Below are 25,347 nucleotides of genomic sequence, written 5' to 3' on the forward strand. Positions count from 1 at the left end.
TTGGCTATCCAACTGTCCTTCCATCAGGATTATGAGTTCCTTTCCCCCATATTAACACACATTTTTTTTTTTGATAATGTGCATTTTGTTTAGAGTATGATGGCACCTTGTTGTTTTGTGACTTTTAATATTTTTAAAGGTTTTTTTAATGTATTCTTGATTAGACTCTTTTCAGATGAAGGGTTGGCAAGTATTTTTATCCTCAATTTGTAAGCTGTCTCTCCACTCTTATAATTTTGGTTTTGTTGCTTCACATGAGCATTTTAGTTGGCGATTCCCCAGTCTGTCACTTTCAGTGTTTTTTGTGCATTAAGGGCACTTAAGAAAACCATTACTCATTACCATCTTATGTTTCATGTAACAGTTCTATATCTTATCTTTAGGTTTTGACACATTCGAGTTGATTTTGGTATAGGGTGAGATACAGAATCAAATTTTAATCTGCATTAAAATATAGTTTATCAGAACCAATGGAAATAAGAAAATTGTTTCTGGGCCAACATTATGTTTTTGGGAACATCTGTGTAGAATCAGTTTGGTGGGGTATGTGTGCTTTATTTGTAGGGCAATAAAGTTTTCATTATTGCAACTCAAGCATGTCTCCTAATACTTCCAAGTTTTTTATTGTTGTTAGCTACTGACAGGGTTTTGTTTTGGTTTTGTAGTTCTATATGAATTTTGTGATTTTCTAGTTCTCTAAAGGATGTTCCTGGTATTTTCAAAAGGATTGGACAAGCTCTATAATTTTTTTGTCTGTTATGAATATTTAGCAATATTAGTTCTTCCAACCATAAACAGACATACTTTTCATCTTTAGACTTCTCTGGTGACTTTCTTCAATGTTTTATAATTTTCATAGTAGAGGTTTTTCAGAGCCTCAGCTGAATTTATTCTAAGGTATTTTACTTCTAACTAACTACCGTGAATGGATTTGCCTTCAGTTTCTGTTACATAAGGTAATAGCAGGATGAAACTCAGCCCACATATAGTCATTTTTGGCTTAACCTATCCAGACCTAAGAAAGAAAATGACACCTCTGATCTCACGGCAAACTAATGAACCTCAAAACAGTAACTCTAAGAACAGAGCAAGGCATTCTAACTTCTCTATCCTCAGCAAGGATGACTATTACCTAACATAAAGAGACAGACATATCCAAATAAATGCAGTTAACGGTGACTTAAACATCTCTCATCAATAGATCATCTTCTTCTGGAAAACGGATGGAAAGTAAATAATTTCTTTTTCTGAATTACTGGGGTTTGTGGTATATATTGTCAATCTCAACCTACTCATTGTGAAGAGTAAAAGGTGAATGTAAAAAAAAAAAAAAAAAAAAAAAAAAAAAAAAGGCCAAAACCAAAAAGTACCAGCCACTCCATTTCTGGTTTTATATCTAAAAGTACTAAAAATGGAGTTCTGAAGAGATGTCTATATTCCCATGTTTATTATGATGGCATTCTGTTGTAGGGACAAATGTATGTGGTAAACAATAAGACTCCTTCATTTAGGTTCTGTGTTGAGGCAGTATCATGCCAGGAAGCAAGTTGTCTTGCAAAGCTGAAACTTTTCAAAGATACGGAGCAGTGACACAAAGAGACAAAGGGTTCCATCTTATAAATTCAAAGAGCATAACCCGCCCCTCTCCTAACTTTCTTGTACTGGCCCAGCTCCTAAAGGTGGTTCCATCACCTCCCAAATGTTAAAAGTTTGTTTGTTTCTTAATCTTAGAAAACCTAACAGTGTGAGCATGATAGTAGCACGTTAAAAAAAAAAAGTCATTTTCAGTGTGTGTAGTAACAGTTAACTCAGCACAAAACTTCACAGCAGTCCAGGGATGAAAAGAAATTTCTTTAACAAGAAAAGTGACAAAGCCTTACAGGAAATTGGAAAACACTGGCACTTGAGTGTTAGCTATCAGCCACAGGACTGTTCAAACATGACAGCTTATATCTTCCATGATCACTGCATCAAGCAGAGGATGCAGCCAGAAGAGGAAAGAAAGATAAAGCTACAAAAAAGTAATTAAATCTGGAAGGGAAAAATATTTTTAATTTTTCACCTAAAACTGCAGTTCTCAACTCCTGGGTTGTGACGCTTTCCCAGGGTCACCTGAGACCATCAGAAAACACAGATATTTACATTACCACTCATAACAGTAGCAAAATTACAGTTCTGAAGTATCAACAAAATAATCTTATGGTCGAGGTTCACCTCAGCATGAAGAACTATATTTAAGGGCTGCAACATTAGGAAGGTTGAGAACCACTAACCTAAACAAACCCACATATGTTTTCAGAAAGAATAAGACTTTATCTTGGTTACTAGATTAAAATATCAGTGGAGAGTAAGTAAAAAATTTCAAATGATAATGAGAAAAGATAGTGTATCAAAACCGTGAAGGTGCCCAGGAAAAAAAAAAATGTAATAAAGTATGCAAGATTTATACAATAAAAACTCTTAAGAACTGAGTAATATTTAAGAAGGTATAGGAATGAAGGAAAGTCCTCAGAGATTTAACCATCATTGAAAACAGTGATGACAATGAATAAGTGACAAGAGAGAAAACAAGATTTAGCAAAGATAACAAGCAGCCAAAAGAGAAAAGCAGAAACTGTTATTCAGTCACTGTGACTCTTCAACAGAGAAACAAACACACAAACCTCCCACCCCCAAAACCTGTGAAAAGTTTTGCGTCCCTAGTTGTTACAAATGAAGGCAACACCATTTTGTACCTAACGGAACAAAATATTTTTTAGTTTGAAAATATAAACAAGGCAGAGGTTACCTGGTTTAGAACTTCTGCTTTTGAACAATATATTAACTATCTAGCTCTTACTCCTCTCCTACACATAAAACCACATGTCCTGTTAGAGCAAAGTACAGGTTTTTATCCCGAGGAATAATTTTCATTATATGAGATCTTTACCAATTCTGAACCCAATCTCTCGGGATACTTTGACTATACTGTATACAAAACTCATTTTTTGCCAGAAGCTGTACAGAGGAACATGAGACCCTCAGGAGCAATGAATTTTACAACATGACAAAGTGAAACATCACATTTAGGATACTAGGATCTTTATTTGTCATATCCCAGTACAAGTTAGTTTTTTAGATTTGAGAAATATCAACTAGATCACTTTATAAGCTAGAGTAATGAACGTTATTCATTTGCCTTCCTGTTACAAGGTAATTAAAAACCAGCAGACACATAGGCTTGCGGTCACAGGGCAGCAGCAGCCACTCTCCTCTGGCCTAACTGTGAGCTGCACACGGAACACTCAGTATTTCATAGAGTGCACAAATGCTCATATACTTAGCATGTACTTGTAGAGTTCTTTATTAAAAACATCTGGTGACTCAGCTAACAGTGTAACTGAGAAAACAAATCTACATAAAATACATCATTAAAGTGCAACTGAAACATTTGAAATGGCACATTTGTCTACTTCATACTGGCCTTCTACCTAAAAAGATGGTTATTATAAACCTTAAGGTGCCAAAATTCTTCCTTTTTGCTTTCGTTCCTTTTATCTTAAATTTGTGATGATTTCTAGGTGCAAAAAAAATTTTTCCCCTGTTTTATGTGAACATTATGATGACCTTAGCTTTAGGGCCTGATTGGAGACCACTTTGAAGGGGTACAAGAGCACAGAGCTGGTAGAGGGGCTGTTGCCTCCCCTTCCTTCAGACACATTAGCTGTCTAACTTCCTTTTCTAGCAGCTTCTCTAGAAAAGGACTAGACTTCTGAGTAAAATGTGCTGTGTTTTCTGACCTTAAGCAAGTAACCTTCCTCCAGCCTTCACTTTCTCTGGATATAATCTGGGACAACACCATGAATATTACAAGGTTTTGTTGTAACAATCGGAGGTGCTGCTGAGAGACAAGTCAGGTTCTCAGCATAAAGAAAATACCTGATTTTTAATACTTGTAAATCTAAGCATCTGTCATTGGCTCCTGGTTACTGCCCATCTTACTCAAGCTTGTCAAAATATTTTCTAACGTAATCTTTTTGACATTTCAATTAGCTGCTTCTAGGTTTATCTGAAGAAATATGGTCTAGTTTTTTCTTTTTAAAGCCATTGATAAAATCTGAATAGAATATGTGTGGGTGGCATATCATTCAAGGGTGAAGAATGGATCACTTATGTTATTCCAACCTCTTCAGTGGATTAACTACAAAAACAAATTACAAATTTACTCAGCTGGCCGTCATTAGCTAATATCATCCTCTATTCATGAAGATGTCAACAGTTCCATAAAGACATTCTAAGGTCATCACATTCTCTTATTTACTACACTCAGTAGATAACAAATATCCATTTAAGCAACACTGACAAAAGACACAAAGAAGGAAAGTTGAAATGCAGGATAATTTTCCTAACAGTTTGGCTGTGTGGAGTTTGGCTTTGTGTGTGTATGTATACATATATATGTCAACAATAAAAAACACAAACACATACACACACACACACACACACACACACACACACACACACATTCTTTTAAAAGAATCTTAGGCTTGCAAATAGCCTAAGATTGTGCAGCCCTGGCTGTCCTTGAACTTGCTCTTTATACCAGGCTGGCCTTGATTTCAGAGATCCCCTGGAGTACAGGGATTAAAGAGGTATGCCACCATACCTGGCTTGAAATCAGAACATTTCTTTGTTTTTAGATTTTTTTCCCCTTTTGTCATTCTTCTTTTTCTTTTTTCTTTTCTTTTTTTTGTAATCAGAACATTACTTAAGTGCAGGCTTAGTCAGTGTCCCTCCTCGAAATGCTGAGGACTAGAGCTGCTTCTGGTTTTAGATATTTTCAATTGTAAAGCATTTGTGCAGACTAGCTATGTGCCTCATCTGAAAGTTTGAAGTGTGCCCAATGTCACAAAGTTTTGGACATTGAAACATCTCATGTTTTGGATTTTGGAATTAAGATGTTCAACCTTGACTACTTTGCTTTCAACATGCTCTTTTCTTTCTCTCTTTAATCTGAAATTCTGGTCTGGAACATGGGTCCTCATACAGGTAAGGCACATATTCTACCACTGAGCCACACTCCAGCCCAACGTTCATTTTAATGTGGGTTTCCCACAATACGCTGTCAGTTATAACTTTAAAGAAGCCCCTTTTCACGGTACTATTAAGTACTTCATTACTCCTACGTGTGACACTCATATTCTCTGGAAACATGCTTTAATTAAAGATTGTTCAGAGCAGAAACTATGAAGTTGTCTTAGTGCACACCACAAGCAAGGCTCACCCTGCTACACCTGCTGTCTGCAGTTCATGTGTATACTGGTGATCCCACTGTAGTAACAGAAGCATGATCTTAAGGGTCAACATGCACCCTAAGGGTCGATTTTGAGTAACGATTACTTGTAACACGCGAGAGCAGAAATACTAATATTTTGGTGCTGATGAATCTAGTAGAAAACTGGTGTAAAAGCAGTTATTCACTTAAATAATTCCCTATATGGTCGGAGAGTGTACTTCCTCAAGTCTTGAGTTTAAGAGTCATTCCTGTGCTGACAGTCACACCCAAGCTTTCCATCCTGGGAAAAGCCGGCTAAGATTTTTGGGATCCATGGCCTGCTGGATGAGCAAGTTCACCTGTCCGCCCACACTGAGCACAGTGCCTTCCTCCACGCCTTTCAGTTTCTCTTGCAGTCTCATCAAGACACGCTCAGCTACTTTGTTGAAACTCTGCTCGGTGTCCCTAATGATAAGAAACACAAAGATTACATTGAGGTACAACCATTAAGGGCCTGGGAATAAGAAAATCTAAGTAACTAGCAATAGGTCCTTTCTAAAATCTCCCACCTAAGACTTCGTTTGCATTCCTGATCATCTGCATTGGGGGTAGAATGGAGCTCAGTCTCGTCTTCTGGCCTCTGTTGTAAATACAAAGCTTTTAAAGGATTCATAGTCCAATCAAAGAGTGGATCATACAAAAGGACCTAAACAGAACAAAACAAAATGTGCATTTGGATTATGTATAGTTAAAAACAGTAGCAACCACATTATAAAATAACAGTAGTAACAAGCAATGGCAAATGGAAAACTGTTCTTCAATATTAGGAAAAACACAGCAACTGACTCTCAGAAATTTGGATTGTCTTACAGGGGTGGGGTGTGGTTCTAAAGTGATACAGGTATTACAAATGGAGATAGAAATAATTTCCCAGATCATTGTGGCAAACTGTTAATCTTCTAAAGGACATAGCTCCAACTTGTTATCACAGATTTAACAGTTAGTGCCAGGGAAACACGAATAACTTAACCCTGCCTGCACAGGAGAAATCATTTACAAAACACCCATGTTCCTACATCATCCCTAGAAATTTGGTTTGGACTCAGTCAGCATCTACTCTGTAGAAGCAGTAAAGATGCTACTTGTGTGCACCCAGGCCTGTCCTCTACTTCCTGTATTTCCCTGTGCAGGAAACAGCCCAGTTCTTATCTCACACATCCTTACCAGGTTCACAAACGACTGCCTGAGGTGCACAGCTCGCAGCTGGGTAGGATTAACATTGTAAGCATTGGAAATAAATCTTTCTTCATTCTCTGTGCTGGGGCAACATGAAATGATGACCCTGATTTAAATGTGTATGTTCTGCAGGCCACAGCAAATCTAAACAGCAGATGGGCACTGCAGAAGCCTCAGCAGCAAACCTTGCTTCAGTTACGCTTGCCACTATAATGCTGATACTCTGATTTCCATCTAAATTACCTCTGAAATTTATAGTGGAAATTATATACATTACTGATTTCTCTTCACGGAAATCAATCTCAAAGTAATCCCACATGGAATGCATACAGATATAACTATGTGTTTGCACACAACCATATTATGTGGGTGTGACTGGAGACCAGAGGTTAATGGCAGATGTTTTCTTCAATCACTTTTCTTCTTATTTTCTGAGACAGTGGCTATCACTGAACCAGAAACTCACCAATTTGGCTAGACTGGCTGGCCAGTGAGTCCTAGAGATAGGCCCATCTCTGCCTCCTCAGTGCTGGGACTGTAAACTATGCTAGGTTTTCACATGGATTTGGGGGATCCGAACTCAGGCCCTCACACTCGAGGGCAAGCACTTTGACACCTGAGTCATCTTTTCAGGCCCACGTGCGATGTCTAAGATGTCGAAGGGCTCATTTATTTATTATTGAAAATTGAAGATTACTTAACAACTATACAATATTACAAGAAACCTGAGAGGACGAGAACCATTCCTGACCCTAAACTTCGTGATGTATGAAAATGCCCACTGTGCCCCTTTCTGCTGCTGCCCAGCACCACTTTACATGGGTGACCTTCTAACAAGGCAGGCTGGCTGCTAAAGGGATCCAGATGTCTTTACGCATACTTTACCTCTACGATGGTTAGCAGAGTTTCCTGAGAACTGCGCATAACTTCCATTGTTTTTTCACAGCACCTGCAAGGTGAAACACATCACAAATGTGAATTTTGCAAGCACACCAATATTTCAATCCATCTTTGCCTACATGCACTTATAAATACAGTATTCCCAAAATTGCATTTCAAAGAGCAGAATAGTTGACTAAGATGACATTTAAAATATGCTCCAGAAATTAATACAAATGCAAATATATATGTGTGGCTATTTCCTAAGCTCAGCACTTATAAAAGAAGGCAGTACTACTATAAAATACTTTGTCTTATTACTGAGGCAAGTATTAACTTACTTTTTAACAAGCTGAGATTATGAACCATTGCTGGGAAAACTAGAAGGAACAATAAAATCTATAGGTGGGAGTTATACTGGAACATTGTTCTTTCAGATAAAACTATCATCTCCTTAATACCCAAAAGAATGAGCATCAACAAAATGGCAAAAATGAGTCAACTAAGACTGAGTAACAGCATAAAAGGGCTTCTCCTAGAGAAGGCTAGGCATGATAACACATGTCATGCTGAATTAAGTCCCAGCTGGCTGAAAAGAACTATTAGTGCCTGTACCTAGCGTCTTTTCCTTTGTACTGTAAAGTACTTTGCATCATCTATTTAAATCTATTAGTTGAATAATTTTGATAGCCAAAATTGTCTGCTTTCCCTCCCTTACCTTCTGAAGACACCTTCCACACCAGTGATGCCCATGCCATCCACAATATCTCTGCTGAGTCTAAAAGGAACTGTTTCTGGAGTGGGAAGGATCTTCCCCTGTTCAAAAGCCACTCCTAAAATAAAAGAAATAGGAGGCAAGCAAGTCTGCTGGGCTGATACACTATTTCCATAAGTACATTTTAGTTTTGTAAAGGCAGCAAATAATATCACTGATTCTCTATTATTCCTGGATGATATGAATATACACACACACACACATATAAAGTATGTATTATTCTATTTTTCCTTTCCCTATCTACCTCAGCTCTACCGTCTATAAATGCAAAAGTGACAGCTTCTTGACAAATGAATGCACATTAAAGGATGATTTTTAAAAGGGTAATGGGTATGTTTAAAATGTAAAGACTGATGTATTAAATGTTTTAAAACATTTTAAATAAAAAGTTTAGAGATACAGACTCACATGCTTTTTTGAAGTAATTACAGATTCACATGCAATTCTAAGAAATAATGCACAGTACAGTATCACAGCCAGGATATAAACATTGGTACAGCCAAGACACATTGCATTCCATCACCAAGGAATCCCTCATATGGCCCTTCTATAGCCCTCTTTCCTCAACGAGCTTGTCAATCTCTACACATATCCCCATTCATCTAACAACCACTAATTTGCTTACTGCTATAATTCTGTCATATCAAATGGATTATATTAATAAAATCACACTTGCATTCACTCCAACTTTCTGTTGCAGTTAATACTGACTGGACTTTATTATTGCCCTCATGGAATATTTTCCTCCTGTAGCTTGAAAGATTTCTCTCAAGGGTTGAAAGATGCTTTTTCTTGAACCTTGAACCATTTCCTTTGATGTACTGAAGAGATGGCTCAGTGACAAAGAAACCCCTCCTTTTGGTTTGTGATACTTACTTTTCTTTTTGTTTTGAGATGGGGGTCCATTTCATAGCCCAGACTGGTCTGAAACTCCCTATCTAGCCTAAGCTGTCCTTGAACTCATAACAATCCTCCTGCCTTAGCCTTTTAAATGCTGGGATTATAGTAGTCATGAGACTCAAAAGCCCAATTTGGTTTAATTTTTCAACACCAGCATTCCCAATGCTTCCATCTTCAGCCCAGTGACTCAGCATGTCTATCATGGACTCGTCATCACATCCAAACTCTTTTTTTTTACAGTATGTTGCCGCTGCCATCTGGAAATCTCACTAATTCTTTGAAATAATGTGCAAAACGCATTTTTAATATTTAATGAAATCTGCTTTATTCCTTTGTTACATGCTTTGGATGTCTGGAAATCCCCCTAGCACTCTGCACAACTAACTTCAATGGTACAACCTACTAAAAAAATGTCTTCAAATCCTAGTTCCAGTTCAGAAAATTACCTAAAGTTCAAACATGAATGTCTCCTCTTTAAGTATTTTTCACTTTCCACCATTTAACAGATTAAAAATCAAAACTCTTCAGCCTATTTTTTTTTTTACTAATTCACTATCATTCTCTGTCTCAAGCTACTTAATTACAGGCAAAGTTTCCTCCAGCAATATTTAGAACCTCACCATTTCTACAGCTTCCCTTATTAATTACCCCTCCCATGGAGTTTTTAGTTCTCCATGTTCTCAATCACCCTTCTTTTCTTGAAGACTGACTCAACTACCACCTCTTACAGTGAGATTTACTCATCGTCACAGGTAAAAATAGCGACTCCTCTCACAGGTACTTTAGCCTAAGAAAAACAAGTCTTTTTTTCTTTCCTTTTTCTTTTTGGCTTTTCAAGACTGGGTTTCTGTGTAGCCTTGGCTGTCCTGGACTCTCTTTAGAACAGGCTGGCCTCAAAATCACAGAGATCCGCCTGCCTCTGCCTCCCCGAGTGCTGGGATTCCAGGCCGTGAAAGCCATGTATTTCTGCTGCTGTGTCTGACCTCCTTATATTTATAATATGCTGACAGGCAAAATATTATGACTAAACATTTATCAAAATATTGATGACTAAATATTAATGAAAGATAGGTATCTTTTATTACTCACCCAAATCTATGTGTACAAGTTCTGCTGACTGCTCATTTATCAAGATGTTCTGTACATGCCTATCACCAAGTCCAAGGATATAGCCAACTAGGGGGAAAATCAACCATGTGAAATCTCCAACACACATTCAACTACAATCTCGACTAACACCATTGAGTCTATGCAATTTTTAAGTATCGACTTTAAAGCTGCTTAACGGAAATTATACAGTAAATAGCATGTAGAGTTTAAGTCAAATCTAGCTAGATACTTTAATACATATAAATATTTTCTCTTTTTTAAAAAGCATAGATTTTCTCTGAAATTAGTGTGGTTAAAGCTGGAGACCCTAGGCCAGTGCAGTACATTCAACCTTTTATTAAGTGTTCTTACAAAATGAGATACACTGATAGGTAACTTCATTATTTGACAGGGAGACTTTCCTCTGCTTGATGAGCTATGCTGACCAGAAGCTGATGGCTACTTTATTTCGCCAGGTGCCTGTCCAGGCATAACTGCATTTCTATTTTTTAAGACAGATAATGACACACCCTAAAATACCTTTAACCTGATGAGAGAAAGCACGCAGTGTTACAGAAAAATCATTGGGTAGAAAATAAGGGTGCCGCCATGCCTGGCTGGCTGTACTGTTAACTGAGCCTGCTTTCTTGTTTATAAACCAAAATGCTTTAATCCAATTAGACTTTCAAGGCAGAAGAGGTTCCCACAACCACCGACTATGCATGCCCTGCCACATTACATACAGTATAACAGTGGCAGAATAAACTGTTTTAGTTGCAAATTAAAGTGAAACAGTCTATTTGAGACATGAGCCAGACATCTAATAGTTCTCATACTCTAGGATTTTGCTAGCTGCTTTATCTAACTAACTTTATTTAACTAATTTTATCCCAATCTCATAAAAAATTTAAAAAGTCAAAATATATGTTGTATAACAAGTATTTAAACATATACCACAATTTCTGTTCTGAGATTATATTAAGCAGAATGAATCATTGGCAGAAGACTACTAAGGAAGTCAAATGGCAATATCAAAGGTTTTATTGCCAAAGAATATCTCAAAGAATCCGTATTGAAGGGAGAGAAAACAAACCACTTTCACTATATTAAAACTAAAACAAAACTTGTTTATTTTTCTACTTCAGAGTAGAATTCTTGTCTATAAAGATAGTTAGAAGCTAACAATCAGCATGAACAAACACTATTTTTTCATTGTGAGGATAGTTTGAGTAACAACTACTATTACCACCACTACTATGCTCTTATAAGACAGAATGCAGTATGTAATCAACACGTAAGATATACAGGGATTACCAATAGAAGACGTGGCCACACTGCGTGTATATGCCAATCGTTTCTCAAACCAAACAGCTGGGTCCAAGAACTTTTCCATGCAGAAGTAACGGAAAACTGGTTCAAAGTTTTGGCAAATAGTCATGAAGGTATCATATTTCTCTTCAAAAGACTTCTTCTGCACTTCCTTTAAACAGAATATTTATAATACTTTCTCAGTATTACACTTATGTCATTCAACTAATATCCATAATGCTTCTAGATGAAATAGCTAATAGATTATAGGGGACTAAAAGATAAAAAAAGACATTCTACATCCAGGAGGTTAGCAATTCAGTCAGGAAAGCCTTTAAGTGATAATCTTGTTAGAATCCTATCTCTTGGACTGCTTTTTAACTAAATTCTAATTTGAAGAGTCTTGTAATATAGATGGAATGACACAGGAGAAACCAGAGGAGGCTCCCAATAGTTTCAGATGGTGCCACAGCATGAGTGCTGTGACAGGATGGAGACATCAGACTTCTGTCCTCTAAAACCTCTCTGTGGAATACGTTCCTGAAGCAAAGTTTATCAACTTCAGTAAGTTTAGTATCCATCCATTTGACAATGACTTCCTACTTTGGCCCAGACACCTCTAACTTGAGTGCTGTGCCACTCCATTTCCCACTCAACATCCTCACTTGAATCCTTCTAAATCCAAACACAGCAGCTGGTCTTACTATCCAGAAAACTGCTTAGAACACAGCTTTCTGTATACTGTTTGTTACTTAACTTTAATAAAATTTCATCCAGGTATATGTTATATATTGAACATATTCTCCTACCTTGTTACACTCCTCTATGAATCCTTTAGCAATTTCAGTTCTGTTTTCATCATTTTATACATTCATTCATACTGTTTAAAATCTAAGAACCACAAATTTGAAAAATCAGACATCTGTCTGAGCCTAGCTTAATTAACTTAATATTATCATCTCCAGTTTTTCTGCAATGTAACTTCATTCTTCAGCAAACCTTAAAAATTTTCCATTTTCCTTATCTATCCCTATGAACACCCGGGAGCTCAATGTTTGTGTCTCTAAGAAGAAAGGGTTGGCACTTCATATTGCATAAAAACCTTCCTATTTCACTCCCACATACATTCATCCTGGTAAATTTATGTCTTGTTTGTTACTTAGTATCTTCAATAATTATCTCATGACTATATTGTTTTGTATTTTATAATATTTGGTATCTTTATAAACATTAAATAACCTTGAACTCACCATCATTTTCTTTTGGCACTGATAAGCACTGAAATCATTTGGCCTGTATCTTTTATGAGCACCTTCTTCGTTGTTAACAAGATATTCACCAATAGGGATGGTTCCTGTGCACCACTCAAGAACACCACTTCGCTGGGAGAGTGGAACCACCTGAGGTGAAATCAAGAACCTTTGATTATGGAAAGACATTAAAGATCCACTGATGATCATCAGTACAAAGTATTTTCTCAGGATTTACTAACATTTCTGCCAACAGGATAAAAAGCTCCTTTGGAAGAAAGCATGAATAAACCTAGGCTCAAAAAAATAAGATCTTTCTAACTTTGGCTTAAGATTTCAGAGAAACCACCCATCTCTCAGTACCCACAATTCTCTGAGAGATCATTCCTGTTAATGATATCCATCATTGCCTGTGATTGATCCATAATTAATTTGTTCATTTAGTAGAGGATAAACTCTGTTTTCATTATACTGTTTTCTGAAACAGGACCTCATTACATAGCTTGGGATCTTTGAACTTGTGATGTTCCTGCCTCAGTCTCTGGAGCAGTGGAACTAGGAGTGCATCTGCTATTTTCCTAACACCTCTGTTACCCATGAAACTTAGGGAGTTTCATTTAGAATGTGGCTGTGGTCTCAATTTTAACATACATTCATTATTTAACTACATGTATTTTTTTTTAATTTATTTTTATTTTATTTTGTGTGCATCAGTGTGAAGGTGTCAGATCCCTTGGAACTGGAGTTACAGACAGTTGTGAGCTGCCATGTGGGTGCTGGGAATTAAACCCAGGTCTATTTGGAAGAGCAGACAATGCTCTTAACCACTGAGCCATCTCTCCAGCCCCCGTATTTTTGTTTAGAGTCTTATTAATTTCTCTTTTTAGTCTTATTAATTTCAGGAAGAGAAAAATATATTTGTAAACAAAAATAAGAAAGTTTACTAAGATAGTTTTTTAAATCATGGTACATTATAAATATTTAAGTGCAAAAATAATAAGAAACAAATACTATTTTATATATTAAACAGCTTTAAATCTAACACTTAGTCAAATTTGCAGGAAAAGAGATGAAGCTTCTTTTATGGCTCTTGCTGTGTTCACACCTCTCCCACCACAATTCCTGCTACTGCTTTATTAAATTCATGTAATTTTTGTACTTTATTTTCAAAGCTATCTATGTAAAAATACCTGCAAATTTTATATTTTAAGTAATTATTATGGCCTATAAAGCAAACCAGCAGTCTATTTCTGTACTGCCTCTGAGCAAGCCATGTCTTTACAGCTTTAAAACGTCTTAAGTGAAAACTAAAGAATATGCAAGAGTCCTAAATGGACCTCAAATCTAAAATATTTACTAGTTATTCCTTCACAGAAACCATTTGCTAATCCTTAGTCCAAATAGTACACTTTTCTTGGGGAAGCACCAGAATACAAGCTACCTTGGATGAATATAAGTTACCTTGTATGTGCAGATAGTCAGTTTCCTCTTTCTCGTCTCAGTGTTTCTCTGCAGCAGTGTATTGCACATCTGGAAAACCTGCTGCATGACAGCATCCTGTCTCAGGTCATCACGGCCCTTCAGAACAACCAGATACAAACAGGCACAGTTTACTTTATTACAGGCACATCATCATCTAAGAACAGTACAAGGCAATCTGAGTTTCTATGCTCCTCTTCAGAGTCTCTTAAGTAATTAATACCTACTGCCATTTTTCACTTAGAAAAAACTATGAAAATGAGAAGCAGACTGATACAAAAGACAAAGTTTCTATCTTTGTTTTTAATTTCATAAAGTTTTTATTTAACTTTTATTTTATTAGCATTTATTGTATAGATGAAAAGATTCCACCATGATATTTCACACATTGATCAATCCCCTATTATCATAAACTATTTGCCCTTTTTCAGTATTTCCATTCCTGTATCTCTAGAGCCTTCTACTTTCATTTCTCTATTTTTTATCATTTATTACAATTTATTCAATTTGTATTCAGGCTGTGGCCCCCTTCCTCTTCTCCTTTCAATCCCACCCTCCCTCCCTCTTCTCTCCCTATGCCCCTCCCCTAATCTACTGATAGGGGAGGTCCTCCTCCCCTTCTATCTGACCCTAGCCTATCAGGTCTCATCAGGGCTTGTTGCATTGTCTTTCTCTGTGGACTGGCAAGGCTGTACTTCACAGGGGGAGGTGATCAGAGAACCTGCCACTGATTCATGCCAGAGAAAAGTCCCTGCTCCCCTAACTAGAGGCCCCACTTGGAGACTGGGTCTATGGGCTACATCTGAGCCAGGGTTTTAGGTGCTCTCCATGCATTGTCCTTGGTTGGGGTATCATTCTCTTTAGGGCTCAGTTTTTATGGCTCTGTTAGGCCAAGTTTCTCTTAGCTGCTTCTCAAATAACCGAACCTGATTAAAGCAATATTTCATCTGCAAGCAGTGCAAATCAAGGAGTGCTGATACTTCCCAGTAGAGTAGCAGGTGGCACAGTATCAGGCCCAGTATATTGAACAAAGGCCTGAAATCTGTTCTAATCACCACCAAAAGCTTTTTCCACAAGCAAGCTCGTGGTGTGTGTATAGCTTGGTAACAGTCTTTCTCTCGAATCAACTGCACAAGGGCCTGCCGAGCCCCATAATGCAGACCTAAACTCTCAGCTCTCCAGAAGCTGAGGCAAGAGAGTCCCAAGTTCAAGCCCAGCCCAGACAGTTTAGCAAGACCTCTTTGGCTGTAACTCAGAAGAAGAGAATTGATGAGCATGAGCAAAGCCCTGGTTTTAAGCCACAATAGTAGAACACAAAAACCAAAAACAATAGTCTTTCAGAGAAAGATAACACAGTAAGAAAGCAGTTTGGTTTAGCAAACTGCATTTCTACTTCACAAATGTTTCCTACTGGTCATTATTCAGAATAAAGCTATATCCAGACAGCCAAATGAAACAAGAGAAAACGTCTACTCAAGTTTTTCCTGACTCTGATGTCGTTAACCCTCTAAGGACTACACCAGAAACAGGAAGTCTTACCTTGACAAGCTGTCTCCTTTCTTTGCCATCAGAACCCACACAATCTATTATTTTTGGTAAATTTAAACCTCCTGCTAAGCGAAATTCTGTTCTAAATGATTTTATAGTCACCAGATTTTCATACTCTCCTGTGGGATCAACCTAATAAATTATGACAATTGATTATTATAAGTCAGATAAACAACATGGAAGAAAAACAAATAATAAATAGTAATCAGAACAATGAAAACACGCTGCTGATTAACAACTAGTCTTATAATTTATTTTGTTTAATTAAAGTCAGGATAAATGACATGGATAGATCTTTATTACACTGGCTTATTCACTTGCTATTTGGCTGAGCACACATGTATGTCACTGTACTGGTACCAATGTTGAGCTCTGGTTTACAGGCTTGGAAGCAAGTGTCTTTATGTGGTGAGGCATCTTGCCAACCCAGATTTTTAAAATTACATATAGTTTACTTTATGAAACATCTTTTAATAGAACTTCAGCATTTCAAGTCAATTAGACAGTGTTGCTGTAAAACTACTGAGAAAATTACAACCTAGTTGTCATTTCCATATGTTAAATAATCTAAGAAATTATTTAATTCACAAGAACATCAGGTAAATTTTGAATAGTGAAGAGGAAATATTCAGTTAAACAACATAGTTTATAGCTGTGAATCTGCATGATGAAGTAATGGGTCAAACTCAGTAACAAAAACACTAATCTTAATGACTGGAAGGAGAGCTGTACCATGTACTTAACTCATCAGTTTCTACAATGGCAACTTTTAATGTTACATACAGCCTGCCCACATGGTACTCTTTGAAATAGCTGTGATTAGCTAAATTTCATATGTACATGCAGCAACTTCAAAGTACTATAATATCTGTTGCTTTACTAAATAATATATTTACATCACAACCAATGTTACATCACAACCAATACATTAAAAAACAAAACAAAACAACAAAAAAGAGAGAGTGTTATATACCTGTAAACCCCAAAAGATTCAGGTATAGTTCAGTGATACAGTGTTTCGTGACTATGGCACCACACCCACACTTATGCACGTATGTATACACTTAAAAAGAATAATAAAATAAAGTGAAACAAAATGAATGGGCCACAGGTCTATAGTCCCAAGTACTCAGGAGACTGAGACAGGATTGCCAAGCTCATCTTGCTTGAATTACAGAGCAGGTTCAAGGTCAACTCATTGAGACCCTGCCTCAAAATTAAAAGTATAAAAAGGCTTATCTAGCATATACCAGGTTCAGTCCCTACTGCTAAAATAACAATAAAATAAAACAATGGAAATTCTCAGGAAAAGCTCCTGACTATTTTAAGGTTTAGGCAAAGGAAATCTAATACAGACAACCTCTAGGTGAGGAAACACAAAACTACAATAATGAGCCATTTGGAATGCATAAAAAGATCTACAAATAACTTATTCTAATGTGTAGTTTAGTCTTATTAAAAATCAAAAGTTAATGGTAAATTACCTTAATTTCCATAGTGGGAACAACAACATCTTCTAAATTCTTTAGTTTAGTGATTGGTTGGTTTGCTGGAATACTGATGCCTTCTACATTAAAAAAAAAAAAAAAAAAAAAAAAAAGATTTCAGCAACAACCGTAAATTAAGGAATATGACTGAAGGTTAAGCTGGAACAGCAGCAACGATACTTTGGCACATACTTCTCTGAGTCTTCCACTGAGAGGCATCCAAGTTTGCCAATATAATATAGGCATCACAAAGCATCTCCATGTCCTTCACCATCTTACATCTCTTACTTCTGATGGTATGTATTATTTTGGTTGCAGCCTCTGTTCGATCCTATCATCAACAACAAAGAACAAAGAGAGCAAAGAGAGAATAAGAACCACTGAGCCACTTTTTGGAGCTATACAAAGAGAATTTATGCATAGATTTAGACAATGGAAAGACTATATAATTCCTCACATACAAACAAAACACCCATCTAATAAATGAAACAAACACATAAAAAATTCAAGGTTAATAACTTGGGCACTTTTCAAAAATCTGTTTTTCTGTGGCTAGAGAGATGGTTCAGTGGCTAAGAGTACTTGCTGCTCTTTCAGAGGACCTGGGTTTGGATCCAGCACCTACATGGCAACTCCAGGTACAGGACATCCAAAATCCTCTTCTGGATTCTGTATGCACTAGATATATACATGGTATAGTCCAGATACTCATGCACATTATAAATAAATAAAGCTTTTTAAAAAATGTTTGTTTTGTCCCACTGCTGTGCAAAAACAAAATCAAACTGCTATTTATGTGCTGGGAAACGTTTAGGAAGTGTTAACCAGTTTTGGGTGGCATCATCATAATAAGGGATTTAGACTCTAAATACCACAAAAAGCAACATACATTCTTAAAATCTCTGAGAATTAAGAAAGGAATATTCTAGGAAAGAATGACCATCGCGTACAAAAAGGTACTTGTATTTAATCCAAATACCTCATCCAGCTGAGAGCTTTCTTTGGGTGCATTTTTCGTTATTCTACTCCTTGCTGTCTCTGGTTTGCTCAAAAATTCATCTTTGTTTGCATTTGCTAAGGCCAATATAATGAACAAAGTATGATGGGGGTGGTCCATTGAAATCCTGGAGATCAGCTATCAGAAAATTAGTAACTATTAGTTTCATACAAATAAAATTTTATATACATTTTTCATTTTACTTCACATCAAAATTCAAGTTAATGTCATTATTATACAGTAAGTGTGTGTATGTCTGTATGAGAGACAGAGAAAAGAACATCAGAAAAGAGAAAAATTTATCTAAAAAAGAAAATTTAATATTATGATTTTCCATTTTCAGTAACAGAAAGGTAGTTATTACATTTTGACTTCAAGTCTACTTACATTATTTAGGACTTCATGAAATCCGAGGCCTCCCATCATTTTGGTCCCCATTCTAGCAGCCAATTGATACATAAGAGGCAAAAATTTATATGATGAAATCTTCATTCCATCTTTCTGCCATTAAAAAATGCAAAATTAAGAAATGTGTAATATACTCTCACATATAAGCCAAAATAATAATACTAAAATAATGTTCCTCTACTAGTACACCCTAGTGGCTGCCAAAATTTTACTAACTACACAATTTTACTCGTTTCTTGGCTTATCTGAAGCTCTTCTAATGGGAAGCCTAGGCTGATTCAGTGACACTAAAAATACTTTGCCCTAAATAATTATATCCAGAGCTGGTATGCTAACCACTACATACATTCCAGTGACTCCAAGGATGACAAATGTGGATCTGAGGCCTATTGTGGTCTCAACTCCCAAGAAGTCAGTGGGTAACAAAACACAAGTTCTTTTTCCTTCATGCCAGAAATACTGAAGTTTAACACATACCATAGAATAGATTATTTTGTTGATTTTGAGACTTAATCATTCTTTTCATTCCAAACTAAATGATAATATGTATTTATTTTATGACTATATCTTAAGATTTTTCTCAATAAAAACTTACAAGTACTCCTGCATATGTTATAAAGTTTTTAATTGTTACTCTATTGGGGAAAAAAATCTCTCAAAAGAATAAATAAAGCAAAGCAAAATTCTTGCTTAGGATCACACTGTCTCTAGTTGTTTCTGTTCTCCGGTCTAGCATTCCCTTTTATGTACTCCTCTACATCATCTGCGATGATAAAACACTAACATAAATTCTCTCACCTCTTTACAAACTTACATCATTTAGAGCTTATTTGTGGAGAAATAAACCCATTGGGAGGGGTACATAGGGATGTATAAAATCAGACACTGACGGGTCTTATGCCTCAGTTTTTAAAGCAGATGTTCAAATGCTAGGTTGGGTAAGACTTGCCTTCATCATGCCATTAACTTCAGAAACTCCAGAATTTTCAAGCCAGAGGGAGCAAAGTCGGAATACCCACATATCATGTTCTTCTCCACTTAGTAAGCAGCTGATGTAGTTCTCAACTGCTTTGCATAGGAAACGTTTACGATCCTCTTTCAGCGCATGGAGAGCACATTCATCAAGCTCCAGTTCTCTCTGAACCTTTACTGTGTATCTTGCATTTGATAAATTCAAACACAAAAGTCACAAAACTTTACGTAACTATAACATCATACATACTATAGAACATAAATGAAAAACAAGGTGTTTACTCGAAGCAAAAAAAAAAAAAAAAAAGACAATTCTAAAGATAATAAATGGAATTAAATGACTTGTCAAAATTGCAAATAATAGGTCTTACATACCCCCCAAAACAGAGTGGATTCTACTTAGTTAATTCTCTGCTTACTTCAAACACACAAATACCCAATGCAGACTTAACATGCAGGCAAGTCAACTACACTTAATTTCAGTATCTAGCAAAACCAAACTAACATCCGTGTACTTTGCCAAGAGCTAAACCAAGACACCAGTTCTTCTTAGAATATGTCAGTGTACTGAAGACTGCCTGAAGTTGTGATTAACCACTGGAGGACTGAGAAAGACTGTAAAAAGTCCAGTGTAAGTATTTGAAACTGTGATTCAGATGACAAGTCCAATTCATACTTTTCATGCAAACAGCCCTTTAGCTGAACATATAACAATCACTTATAGACATAAAGTTACCTATTAGTTTGAATTTTATGTTCCCTTAGAAGGCCCACTTCTTCTTTGGCTCTTTTTAAGAGAGTTTGCTTGTTTTCAAATTCTGACGATTTCATGTAGTTTTCAATTCTCTGGTACTGAGTATCAGAGAACCGTGCTAATGACAGAAATGCCTTCATCTGTCCATTTCTGAGCTCACTGCTTTTGCCATCATAACTTCCAGCAACCTTCACTGCCTTTAACAACATACAATTCATTTAGATTATATTTACAAGTGCTGAAAATAGTTAAAGACTCTCAGATCAAGGTAATCCACTCACATATATGCAAATGCAAAATTTGATGATATGGAACCCTTACCAGGTAATAGTTACAATGAACTATGCAAAAATGAAGAGATTTTTTTTTCTTTACTATCAAAGACAACCACATTTTTCTCTTCATATTAAACTTACTCAGTGAAATAACTATTTCCCAAATTAGTGGCACTAAATGACAAAGAGGAGAAACAGTAAGGTTAATGAGGACTAGAGAAGTGAAGTCTTAACCCTTCCTGTGGGTTGCTGGACCACCTACAAAGAGCAGTGATGGAATGTATGTTTAATAGGATATTTTGTAGACTAAATGACTTCTGGAAAGATAGCGGTGGGTGTAAAGATGGAAGACATTCATGCTTTCAAAGTTGTTCCTTCTTTGAAGCACTCTGTTTCATTCTGCTCTAAGGACTGCACAGAGCCCCAGCAGGAGCTGAGGAATTAAACCACACTTTCATTTGGTTTTGACATATATGTGGTCTTAACAAAAGGATCAGGTATATGCTAAACAATAATATTCAAAGCTGCAGCAATAACCTACCTTTTCTAGATAGGTCTGCATGATGATTGCAGGATTTTCTAAGCAAGTTTCTGCCAGCCAGTTGCCACAAACCCTCAGACACTCTGTGTACATGACTTTTAGACCTGCATCATTCTGTATAAGGAAGCAAAAATGTTAAAATGTAAATCCTCAAGCAATTAAAAATATTTTTACTCATGTTGTTACTATATAACTTTTAAGTATGCAAGTTCATGAAATAGCCACCCTGAACTGTTATTAATTGGAACAACTCACATTTCCTGAGTACTTTAGAATGCCAGGATCCTTCCAACAGCTTTATATATATAAACTCATAATTTTCACAGGACTCCTACAAACTAGGCATATAATTATTACCTACTTGCCAACGCAAAGACTGGGGCACAAAACCAGCTCATATATTGGGGCCTATACTATTAGGGAATATTTAAGCAAGTTATACTGGCACCCAAAGCTTTTTTATAATAAATAATTCATAACCCTACAATGTCCCTGTACTGTCCACTGAATGATATATTCAGAGCATTTGGAATGACAAACTGTTCTAACTCGTTTCTACTTTTCTTCTCTCAGACATTTCTCTTCTTGCTACCTCAAAGTATGTATTTCCAACATAACATTCATTGACTTTTATAGAAAAACAAAACTTAGCCCTGCAATAAATAATGAACATACAAGACAGACTGATAGATTTTTTTTTTTTTAAATAAGAAAAGGTTTCCAAGTCTCATTTCTGACATTAATTCTCAAAATCTCTTTTCATATTATTTTGTTCATGGATCAGTATTTCAAAACCTTAATGTAATTATTACAGACATAGTCTGAAGCCCAAGAGTGCTTTTCAGTAACACTGAAACGCTACTCTAGTCAGCCAACTGAAGCACGCACCTCTTTAAAGCTGGCATCCAACTTCTTGATCATCTGCTTGAGGATACTCAGGGCAAGACTCTGCTCCTTTTTTGCCCAGAACACTTGTGCTTCTTCCAGCTGCCACTCAGAGACTCCACAAATAGCTGAATTATATTGTTTAATTTTAAATATTGCTCTTTCAGGGAGCTATAATGAAAGTGCATGTGGAAATAAATACTACGACCAGTAAGGTTGAAAACCAAAGCATACCTACCTTTCACTGAGAACTTCACTATTTGTCAGGGACTACCTTATTAGCTCCCTGCGTACTTACAACAAAGTCTCCCTGACACATGGCTCATGCGTGCATGTGTGGGTGTGGGCGCACATGTGTGAAATCACTGAATTGTTATTATTAAATTATAGTAGGTTGTGTATCTTCACATTGTATAAACAGGAAACTGGGGCTGAGAAAAAAATAATTAATTGTCTTGTGAAGATTTAAACTCAGGTTTTGTCTAACTCCAATATGGAAGTTTTGTTTTATCTTTTCCCATCAATACTGCAGTGTCTGGTCCGAGTTTTCATTTCTTCTTCACATTACCTTCTGGTATTTGAGTAATGAAAAATCCCAAGAAGTAAGATGACATAATTTTACAAACTTTTTACCTGGGTGTTCTTGAAGGTTCGGGCCAGAATAGAGAACTCAACAAGGTGTTTGGTGAGAATGTCCTTAAATAATCCTCCTAGCGAGGTCTCCATTTCCTTTTGTATGAGGATCTCCAGAATGACTGTGCGCAGAGCCATGAGAGGCTCCTGAAAACTAAAGTCACTGTCCTTCAGAAGCTGGGAGTGTTTCTGCCACTTCAAATATACTTCAGAGAGCTCTCTATCTGTAATTGACCTGAAAGTCAAGTCACATAACTTAAGTGAGCAAGTGCAAATGAAAACAACAAAAAAAACATTTAAGTCCTAAAACTTAAGACACTGTACACTATACAAGGAACTCTTATAAACTTATAAATAACAATAACTATTTAGAACAGTGCAAAATAATATGTACTGAGGATCCTAGGAAGTCAATAGGAAGGTTACAGATAAAGGGTACTTTAAAAGATATTCTTAAAAGGCAGCCTTTCTACATAGATTTTGTTCTGAGATGAGAATGCTATATTCAAACCAATAATGAAAACATGACTAATCTTCTAGTCCTCCTTGCAACAAGGAAGTCAATTAACTTCATTAATCATCTACAGATCACACTATGCATAGCTGTCAAAAAAAATCAGTTCATTGAAGAAACAACTGGCATTTGAAAAGATTCCATCTGCTAAACATTATTAAAGCAATAGAAAATGCAGAGTGTACAGTTCATTTAAATGAAGAATTTGCCTTTCACATGCATAAAATAAGTTATATTATCTTTTTTTTCTTCATTGAGACAGGGTTTCTCTGTGTAGCCCTGGCTGTCCTGGACTTGCTTTGTAGACCAGGCTAGCCTTGAACTCACAGAGATCAGCCTGCCTCTGCCTTCCTGAGTTCTGGGATTAGAAGCATGAGCCACCACATCCAGCTAACTACTTATCATTTTTTTTCAATGTTTATTTGTCATTTTTTTTTTCATGTGTATGAGTGCTCTATCTGCACGTACATCTCCATGTCAGAATTGGGCATCAGATCACACTATAGATGGTTGTGAGCCACCATGTGGTTGCTGGGAAGTGAACTCGGGACCTCTGGAAGAATAGACAGTGCTCTTAACCTCTGACTTACGTTGAGAGAAAAAAAAGATCTAGGGAGACTAAGAAAATGATGCAAAATAAAGGTAAAAAATCCTTTTAGTTGCTTCACAGAGACGGAAATAATAATGTATGTTCGTAAAACCAAATGTCTACTTCCCTCACAAATGATATCAGAGCAACAGATCTAAAATACTGTAGACAAAGGAACCTCTATATACTCTTAAAATTAATGAAGGTTCTAAAGAGCTTTCAATTTCAATTCTCAAGTTATACCTACTGGCATTGCATTTTTCAGTTGATAAGAATCTAAAATGTGTTTATTACACATACTTTAATAAATGTATCAAGTTTATTTTAAAATAAATTTCTCCCTTTCCTCCTGCTATGTGCCATCAACACAGAGTCTTATTCAGGCCAACATAGAAGCAGCTAATCAGGGCTGAAACCTTTGAAAACCATGAGCCAAAATAAACCTGTTCTCACTTAACAAAACAAATAATAAATCATGCCTATCATATGCTAATGGTAACACAAACAATGCACCTCAGGATTATCAAAACCACATACCTTGAGAAAAGCTCTCCAATATTTTCCAGTTCTCCAATTGCCTGCAATCTACTAAGTGTGGGATACAGTGAATACACAGATTCCAGGCTGCCCTTACACAACTCTTCAACTTCTTTTACTCTAGGAGTAAGAGAGAGAAGACTGTCTGAAACTAACAAGTTTTCAGGGGGATAGAAGTTCAATTCTGTGTTTAAGCTGTACTTAGCATATGCTTGTTGCTGACCTAAAAAAAAAACCTAATACACACAAACAATAGTGATGGTGAAAGAGCAATGTGGCCAATACTAGCCTTATGACTGTACAGTTCTAAATGTAAAGCCCAGTTCTGCTATGTCTGTTTATCCTTGACTCTGTTACTGAATTCAGCTATTGTTTTTCACCTGTGGAGTTACTTTTAAGAGTATGTATAGAAAAAGGCTGACAAAGTGTTTAGAATAGAACCACTTTATATATATGATTATATATATAGATATATAGATAGATATGATTTAGGATGTCAGTGGTGTTTAAAAAATTCATATTTTGGGGCTGGAGAGATGGCTCAGAAGTTAGGCTCACTGGCTGCGCTTCCAGAGGGCCAGGGGGTTCAGTTCCCAGCACCCACAACGCAGCTCACAACTGTCTGAAACTCCAACTCCAGGGGACCCAACCCCCCTACAAAGACATATATGTAGGCAAAACCATCAATGCACATAAAAATAAATCTTTAAAAAGAATTCAGGTTTGCTTAACCTGTAGTTAATTTCTACATAATGTGTCACTTCATGTGTGCATCAAAGAAACCTATAAATACTATTGATCATCCTTTTATAGAGCTATAATGGCAAGAGAGTAAAGGCCATTTAACTAGAGGACAAAAATTAAAACTCTTCTAGGATGCTTGTATAGAAAGAGAACACCACCACGATTTTCTGAGGGCTCAGAGTGAAGAACTGACATAAAGTCCTAAAGAAAATCTTTAAGAAAGAGCAAAAAGTGACAAAGAAACACCTGACCAGTCACCAAGTCTTCATTCTTTCATCAATGCACACACTCAC

The 25,347-nt window shown here is 36.4% G+C and overlaps 1 protein-coding gene across 4 annotated transcripts in view; it reads right to left on the reverse strand.

Moving 5' to 3' along the window:
- Positions 1-3,064: 3,064 nt before the first annotated feature.
- Positions 3,065-25,347, reverse strand: part of Atm (ATM serine/threonine kinase) — an 89,741-nt gene continuing 67,458 nt past the window's right edge. For all 4 annotated transcript variants that reach the window (XM_060373907.1, XM_060373906.1, XM_060373908.1 and 1 more), the window contains 19 exons: positions 24,311-24,430; positions 22,671-22,905; positions 22,041-22,208; positions 21,153-21,266; positions 20,319-20,533; positions 19,560-19,767; positions 18,590-18,703; positions 18,185-18,340; positions 17,398-17,536; positions 17,203-17,285; positions 15,710-15,850; positions 14,153-14,269; positions 12,692-12,841; positions 11,448-11,613; positions 10,134-10,220; positions 8,088-8,202; positions 7,376-7,439; positions 5,824-5,960; positions 3,065-5,719 (listed from right to left, as the gene is read on the reverse strand). In XM_060373907.1, the coding sequence (XP_060229890.1) occupies positions 5,536-5,719; positions 5,824-5,960; positions 7,376-7,439; positions 8,088-8,202; positions 10,134-10,220; positions 11,448-11,613; positions 12,692-12,841; positions 14,153-14,269; positions 15,710-15,850; positions 17,203-17,285; positions 17,398-17,536; positions 18,185-18,340; positions 18,590-18,703; positions 19,560-19,767; positions 20,319-20,533; positions 21,153-21,266; positions 22,041-22,208; positions 22,671-22,905; positions 24,311-24,430 (2,713 nt within the window). In that variant the 3' untranslated portion in view covers positions 3,065-5,535. The remainder of the gene's footprint in view (positions 5,720-5,823; positions 5,961-7,375; positions 7,440-8,087; positions 8,203-10,133; positions 10,221-11,447; positions 11,614-12,691; positions 12,842-14,152; positions 14,270-15,709; positions 15,851-17,202; positions 17,286-17,397; positions 17,537-18,184; positions 18,341-18,589; positions 18,704-19,559; positions 19,768-20,318; positions 20,534-21,152; positions 21,267-22,040; positions 22,209-22,670; positions 22,906-24,310; positions 24,431-25,347) is intronic.

Source organism: Meriones unguiculatus, chromosome 1, assembly GCF_030254825.1.
Source record: "Meriones unguiculatus strain TT.TT164.6M chromosome 1, Bangor_MerUng_6.1, whole genome shotgun sequence".
Taxonomy (NCBI): domain Eukaryota; kingdom Metazoa; phylum Chordata; class Mammalia; order Rodentia; family Muridae; genus Meriones; species Meriones unguiculatus.